At 42.2% G+C, this 7,144-nt stretch overlaps 2 protein-coding genes across 4 annotated transcripts in view; both read right to left on the reverse strand.

The window, feature by feature from the left end:
- Positions 1 to 2,718, reverse strand: part of LOC105265792 (centrobin) — a 3,120-nt gene extending 402 nt beyond the window's left edge. Inside the window, exons 1-2 of one of the 2 annotated variants that reach the window (XM_011303504.1) lie at positions 227 to 2,718; positions 16 to 104 (exon numbers count right to left, since the gene is read on the reverse strand). In XM_011303504.1, the coding sequence (XP_011301806.1) occupies positions 97 to 104; positions 227 to 2,300 (2,082 nt within the window). In that variant the 5' untranslated portion in view covers positions 2,301 to 2,718 and the 3' untranslated portion in view covers positions 16 to 96. Of the gene's footprint in view, positions 1 to 8 lie in introns of those variants that run through there. The other variant, XM_011303503.1, reaches the window with a different exon arrangement.
- Positions 2,719 to 2,797: 79 nt separating this feature from the next.
- On the reverse strand, positions 2,798 to 6,541 carry LOC105265790 (uncharacterized). Of its 2 annotated transcripts, none has more exons than XM_011303502.1 (4): positions 5,023 to 6,541; positions 4,688 to 4,944; positions 4,018 to 4,365; positions 2,798 to 3,916 (listed from the first exon to the last, which is right to left on the reverse strand). In XM_011303502.1, exons 1-4 carry the CDS (start codon positions 6,152 to 6,154, stop codon positions 3,383 to 3,385), a joined length of 2,271 nt encoding a protein of 756 aa, XP_011301804.1. In that variant the 5' UTR covers positions 6,155 to 6,541; the 3' UTR covers positions 2,798 to 3,382. The 2 variants fall into 2 exon arrangements, with proteins under 2 accessions (XP_011301804.1, XP_011301803.1); XM_011303501.1 differs by having other exon boundaries at positions 2,798 to 3,928; positions 5,023 to 6,540.
- Positions 6,542 to 7,144: the final 603 nt, after the last annotated feature.

Here is a 7,144-nt window from a genome sequence, read left to right on the forward strand (position 1 = left end):
ATTCTCACCATTTTGATATACTTCTTCAAATCATCCGTGGAATCCTTAATTTTCTCCCTAGATTCCTCACTATTGGTGAAAGCAATGAGGCTCTCATCATGCTCCTGACGTGAATAAAAAAAGTTTTTATTAGGTGAAACTCCGAGCTTGACTGGCTCCATGGCCTCATCAAAATCCCCATTGGCTTTCATCAAAGTCCTAATTTCTCTCGAAGTATCTGAATTACCAAAACTTGCGTCATTCCCTGAGGAAATAATCTGCAAAGCCTGTTTCCACTGCTTCTCCATGAGTGAATGAAGCTGTTCGGCTATTCTCGACTTTGCTGCCTGCTGGGCACTCAATTTCGCCTCCAAAAAGTTGGATTTTTTAACATTCTGGGAGAGCCGGAGTTCGAACAGCCTCTTCTCCTCCTTGTGCTTCTCCTCCAGCAGATTTATCTCCAGCTGATGTTTATCAATGATATTTTTAATTTTTCCAGCCGCACATTCAGCAATGGCCCTCTGCTTCACCTCGAGTTCAGTCTTGAAAGAAGCTTCAGCGGTGTCGAGGTGTGCCTGAAACTCCTTCAACTTTACCTTGACAACCTCGTCGACCTGATTCTGGTAAATCTCCCTTAATTCCCCCCGGATGTGCTCCTGTTGATCAACGAGTTTCTTCACCTCTTCTCTCCTCATCTCCTCCGACCTCTTTGCAGTGGCCAATTCCTCCTGGAGATTATTCCTCTTTCCCTCGAGTATTGCACATCTTTTCTCCTCCTCCTTGAGCTTTAGCATGAGATTCTCCTTCTCCTGTCGTAGAACTGTGAGTTCTGCCTCGCATGTGTCCAACGCCTTGTGAATCAGCGCCATTTCACTCCTGATTTCACCTGCCTTGAGTCGCTCCCTGTAGAGATCCTGCTGTGCTATGGAGGACGACTCCTCCAGCTGATTATTCTTCTCCTGCAATTTATCGTAATCTCCCTTCAGTACCTCGTACCTTTCCTCTCCTGTTTTAACGAATGATTTATAACTGTCCAATTCACTGGCGTGAGTTTCCAATAACTGTAGCTTCTCTTCCACCCCAGCATCGACTTTTCCCTGGAGTTCCAGCGACAGTTCTCGTGACGTTGAGAGCTGTCCTTCTAACTGTTTTATCTCGGTTTTTAAACCCTCAGTCTCCGCCTGCTGTTGGGCCCTGGACAGGACTGAACTCTCCTCTAATTTCCTGTGACTCACCTGAAGAGTCTGGAATTGGTTCTTCAATTTCTGGGTTATTGCCTGGTACTGCTGAATAATACTGTTCTTCTCCTTGTCAATACCGATGGCAACAGCCACCCTCTCCTGCTGCTCCAGTAGCCTCTTCTGGAGCTCTTGAATTGTCTTCTCGCAGTGTTCTCTCCTGAATTTTTCCTCCTCTAATTTAATCCTCAACTTTTCCACTTCACTCTTCGATGAGTCCGGCTCCCAGAAGTCAGTCAACGACAGTAATTTTTGGGATTTTGAATCGGCAGAGTCAGTATTTACACCCACATCGGCTCTCCTCTCAGAAAATGATCGGAAATCGGAGTTGGGGAAATTGTAATTCCTGGAGTTCACGGTATTCACGTCGCTGGAGGTCGTGGAGAGTTTCGAGTAGTTCTCGTGAATTTTTGAAATATCTCGAATAGTCTTTGTGAATGGATCTTTCTTCGGGGATCTTCGGTCGATCCTCTCGAACAGTGAATTCCCAGAGCTGCTGTTGTTGAGGAGTTGAGAGAATTCACTTCCCAGGGGATCTCTGCCGGTGTTCTGTTTGGGAAAATTCGACTCTTTGACCTCGGATTTCAAGTCCAGAGGTGGGAGGAGGGAATTTGTGTCGTAAGAATTGTTGGATTTGAAATTCAAAGGAGAGAATGGGTCAGTCATGTGGAGATTGTGGTCAGAACCTGTGGAAGATCGGGGATAATACTTGGGGAGCATTTCGCTCGGTTTCTTTTCACTGTCACTGGAACTCGTGGTGGGACCGAACCTCAGGGAAGAGGAGTAATTCTGCGGCTTCTGTGGGCATTTTTTAATCGTTGAAGGGGGACTTTTGAAGATGTTTGAAGACTCCAGAGTGTCTGGAGTCAATAAATCGACTCTCTGAGACATCAAGGCCTTCGAAGGACTCTCCAATCCCTTAAAACGATTCTCCAGGGTGTGCACTTGCTCCAGGAGACCTGAAACCACTTTACGTCCACTGGAGTAACAACCGTTCAAACTCTCTTCTGATCCTGACGATGCCACAGTGAACAGGTCAGGGGGAATCAGCAAGAGGATATCCGTGTCGTCGGATTCACTCATAATAATTTCACAAGTAGATTACTTCACACTCAGGTATTCACATTTTACCGGATTTATCTCGAAATTTTGTAATTTTAATACATAATTTTGGGAAGAAACGGCGGTTTGTTTGGTTGGGAGAAACGTAAACACTTTAGGGAGAGGGGGTGCGTGCGCAGGTCAACAAGTGCTGCCAATAATGGCGCCATAATTTGACATTTCATTTAACTTTTTAATTTTTTTAAATGTCCCAAAAATAACGGGAAAATGATTTTAAAAATCGGTTATAATTCTTTTCTTTGTCGTATACTCTTTCGGGGTTTTACCGGTGTCTCTTTAGAAAATAATTTGCCGTGTTCTGTTTATTGTTAGTGATAAAAAGTTGGGATCCAGAATAATAAATAAAATGGGTAATTTTGTCAGTATTCTTACCGAATTTCTGAGATAAAATACTTCAGCGGAAATTACAAATGGTCTTACGAGATCCCCATTTTTTTAAATGAGCATTAGACGCATTATTACAAATAACGTTGTTCTTTATTATTAATGGATGAATGATATTTGTGCAATTAATGACATTTGATATTTTGAATTGTTAAAATTTTTACTATGCGGTAAGGAGGACTACTGTGAGTTTTTTATAAAATAATTACGAGACACTTTATGAACATTTTAGATGTCAACTAATTGTTGAATTTTCAATGTCAGTAGAAATGTTCGTTAATTCAATTTGGAATGATTTCGCATAGCCGGTGATTTTTCTTCAATATGAAAAAGGAGAAAACAGTCTTCATCTTTTTGATATTCAACTTCGAAATAACGCCCCATAATATATTTTGTACATTTTCGTGGAGGAAAAAAGTTTATCGAAAAAATATGCGATAGACCATCTGTTTCCACGCGCTAATAATTAATTTCTGCATGTGTGGAAACGAGAAAAAAACGGCGATGTTCAACAATTCATGACTTTCAAAACTCACAGTACTATCCCCTTAAAGTAATAGAACGTCTTATGCTTTCTCTCGTTATTTCTAACGTTTTCTTTCGATTTATTAATAACCGAAGTAATAAAATTCATAAATATCGCTGGTGTTCTTATTGGTTCACGTTCCATCCTCTTCATGTAGTTCATGTTGATCATCGTCCCCAGGAGGCTGGCCATTCTCTTCCTCGATCTCGGCACTGCGCCCACAGTTATCCACATCGTCCATCTTCTCCAAGAAGTTGTTTTCCGGTTGCAAATAATCAGTCAGTACCATGTCCATATCATGTCCGGGGACTTCGGGAGGTCTTCCCTCCCCAGGACTGGCCTCATCTAGAGTTATGAGATTTTCGTACTCCGGAGACACTGAGAAGAGGTCAGCATCCCCAAGAGGAATATCCAGGGTCTCCATTTTAATCTCTGGAGATGATTCACGTGGTGGAGGTGTCTTGGGAGTTTCTCGACGATATTTCGAGACGAGGCTAGGCCTCTTCATCAGGAGTGGACGTTTAATGGCTCTCCTGAAGAAAGCCGGAGATGCCGTCGACAGATTCTTCAGGTGCTTTGGCTTCCTGATCTCATGAGTCTTCGGAGGAGCTGCGGGTGCTTCAGGCCGACACACCGACGCTGAAGCCAATGGCGGTTGGTCTTTATTCTGCAACGAAAACTTCAAATTGGCCCACATTTAGGATTTTCAAAATAAAATAAAGTGACAATGTTGAAATAATAATAAAAATCATTAATGTTGCCACTAACCTGTTGAGGAGCAAAGTTAACCAATCCCTTGATTTGTAGTGCATTAGCAGCTTTCAACAGCTGTGGCAACTTGTCATGGAGGATATTAACTTCCCCCTCGTACATGAATTTTACTAGTGCCGCAACTTCCCAAAACTTCAAATCCTTCATCAGAATTATCGGATGCTGACAGGGATTTTCTCGTAACAACGAGGCTAGGTAATCACTGCAAGCCGATAGAATGACTTTGTGACATTTTACAGACTTACCCTCGCAGGCGAGGGTCACGTCGACGAACTCCTCGGAGTTGAGGAAGTGTGGAAAACTCGTCTGCATGTTATTGTGGTGAAAGCCCCATCTCAGACAAACCTAAAACAATATGATAATTACTAAATAATCTCTCTTTATTCTTTGCATTCCAATTATTTTATTTTTTCATCCCTAACTTTTCCTTAGAAACTATGAGTAAGAAAAGTTATGAATAAAAAATCAAGCAGAGTTATGACTTGAATGATTACAGGAACATTTTGGTCCATTAGATTTTGAAGGAATGTCATTATTCATATTCTCATTCATCCAACATCTGTCTCTTTCTATGAATGAAGATATGTAGAACTTTTCGTACAAGACTTCTCGAGATATATCGACTCTCCTGTTTTTTATCTACATATTCTTACTGTACTTTTTTTACCTCTGGGGAGCGCTGAGTTTCAGGGGCCGATGTACTGCTCTGTGGCTGCAGAGGAGGCACAACTGGAGGTCTCTGTACCGAAATAGTTTTGACAACAAGACGTTTCGTTGAAGGATTCTGATTAGGAAAAGGTGTTGGTAAAACATTCTTCGGTTGGATTCGAATCACCGGTTTGGGGGCAATTTTTATTGGAGGTGTGGCGACTGGCCGAAGAATGGGTGGCTTAACTGGTTTTCTGAAGATATTGGGCTTCTGAGCTGTAAAAAAAAAACAATAAAAATACTGTCATTCAATCAAATTACTCGAGTGTTATGAGAATCGAATTAGATTCGTACCAAGCACAGGCATTTTTATTTGCGCGGGCACTTGCTCTTCAGCAACCTCATCCAACGTGATCTCCTCCTTGATTGCAGTGCTGCAGTCAATAAACAAGGGATCATCAACAATGGGTGATTGTTCTGGTGGTGCAAGCGTCTCTTCACGTGGTGCTTCTATTTGGAAATTATCATTCGAAGTGGAAGTCGAGGGTTTCAAAAACACCGACTCCGTTATCTGCTTAGCCAACCTGACTTGATTCCTCTTCTTCTCCTCCATGAGATCTCTAGCAATTTTTGAATTCCACCCAGCATGACGCTGTAGGCTTCTGTAATCAGCTCCTGACTCTGCTAGAAGACTCGCAGATGTCCTCCGAAAACTGTGACCTGTATATCCATCAGGATCAGGAGCATTGAGATAAGAAGCTATTAGTTTTGGCATTCCCCCGAACTTGTGAAGGCCAATCACTTGATTTACACATTTGCCTCCTCGATAATTCAAGAAAAATCTTCGGCAGTCAGTTTTTTTTGGTCGCAATGAGGCGTATTTCTTGTAAACTTGATAAAATTCCCCACAAATTGAGAATGAACGCTCTGGATCGCTCTCAGTTTTGGGAATTGTAACGAGCGCCATCGATCCATCATCTTCAATATTATCGACACTTATGTGAACTAGTTCGTGACTTCTGCAGCCACCAAGAATTCCAAAGACCAGGGCAACTTTTTCAGCGAGATATTGGCTGTCTGGTGCATCAGTCAAGAACTGCTCGATCTGTCTCGAAGTAAATGTATTACTCGTTTTTTTCTTGTATCCAATTGATTTGGTCTTCAAGAATCCCCTCAATCTGTAGAACTCATTCATGTCGAGTTTCTCATTGGCAATCATAGTTGCTTTGAGCATTGAGTACTGAGACCACAGAGTCGAGGGCTTCATTTTCTCAGCGAGATCTGTGAAATAATCCATGAATACATCCTCTGACAGTGGACCCTTCTCATTCGTATCCCTCCACTCCATAAATTTTCTGTAAAGAGTTTGATATTGTTCCCTTGATTTCATGAGGAGTGGACTCTCTGGTGGCAGTTCACTAGCTTCTCCTGTGTCCATGTATGCTGGCTGATCGACATCACTGCTGTCAGAACCCTCGTTCGACATTTTTCACGTCAATTTATATTTCACTCAAGGATCAAATATCCCTCGAGATGAGTCGTTGCAATTGAGAGAAAGCTGGCAGCTCAAACTTTGAGGGTTAACCCCCTGCAGATGATTTCACGGTTTTGGCGTTTACGATGTGTGATTATAATATTCACTGTACTGAAGGCAATGAGACCTCTCGAAGAATTGAATCTATCATTTATTTCACATATAAAGTATCTCCGGGCGTTGCACTTGGTAGAAAATTCACAAAACGGCGAGTAAAAGTCATAAAATGTATTGGATTGCTATAAACTGACCTGAACTCATTTCATCATTCGTGGAGACCGAGTTGTTGCATGTGGCGCTCTCCCTCTTTTGGGGTGCAGTACTACGATGCCACTGGGGGGCACTAAAGCCTCCTAAGGTAAGATACAAGCAGGTATTGTCAAGCCAAAAACAGGGGACAAGTTCTCTCAGGCGGCACGAGACAGCGCGGCGGTCACTATCACCAAAGAGGATTGACTAAAGTAGAGGCTCAGTTCTCCGGGTTTGAGTGACCCCAGCGGCATCGTAGTAGCCAACCCCATAAGAGGGAGGGCGCCCACACGCAACGCTGGGGTATCTGTCGTTAGCAGACTCAGCGACTTTTCAGTAATATCCCTCCAGCTTCCATTTTAACAACTCTGAGCTCTTCGATGCCTCAGATTCCACTGACTGGAATTTTTGACGAGATAATTTCAGAGCCTCCGACTGCTAATTATTTGTGTTTCAACGAATTAACAGTTATTAAAAATATCTTCACAAATTTGTCAGTGATGTTTACTTGATTTACTTCAATAATAATTTAATATCGTACTTACCGTTTTGGGCAGAGATGGATTATCTGGAAAATATAATTTACTCCGAAATTTGGACTGCTAGTTACTCCGGAAATTAATCGTTTTTTCCAATAATTGTTAGCTAGCACCATAGCGGTTGTCAGCAACTAGAGCGCTAGCTAACAATTAT

The sequence above is a fragment of the Fopius arisanus genome, unplaced genomic scaffold, assembly GCF_000806365.1.
Source record: "Fopius arisanus strain USDA-PBARC FA_bdor unplaced genomic scaffold, ASM80636v1 scaffold00032, whole genome shotgun sequence".
NCBI classification, from domain to species: Eukaryota; Metazoa; Arthropoda; class Insecta; order Hymenoptera; family Braconidae; genus Fopius; species Fopius arisanus.

Excerpts from the sequence above, each read along its gene's own strand:
- LOC105265790 (XM_011303501.1), bottom strand. The coding sequence starts at position 6,154 with ATGTCGAACGAGGGTTCTGACAGCAGTGATGTCGATCAGCCAGCATAC. Across the intron at positions 4,366-4,687 it reads AAACTCAGCGCTCCCCAGAG|GTTTGTCTGAGATGGGGCTT; the intron begins GTAAAAAAAGTA and ends ATATTGTTTTAG. Across the intron at positions 3,929-4,017 it reads TTAACTTTGCTCCTCAACAG|TTTTCGTTGCAGAATAAAGA; the intron begins GTTAGTGGCAAC and ends GCCAATTTGAAG.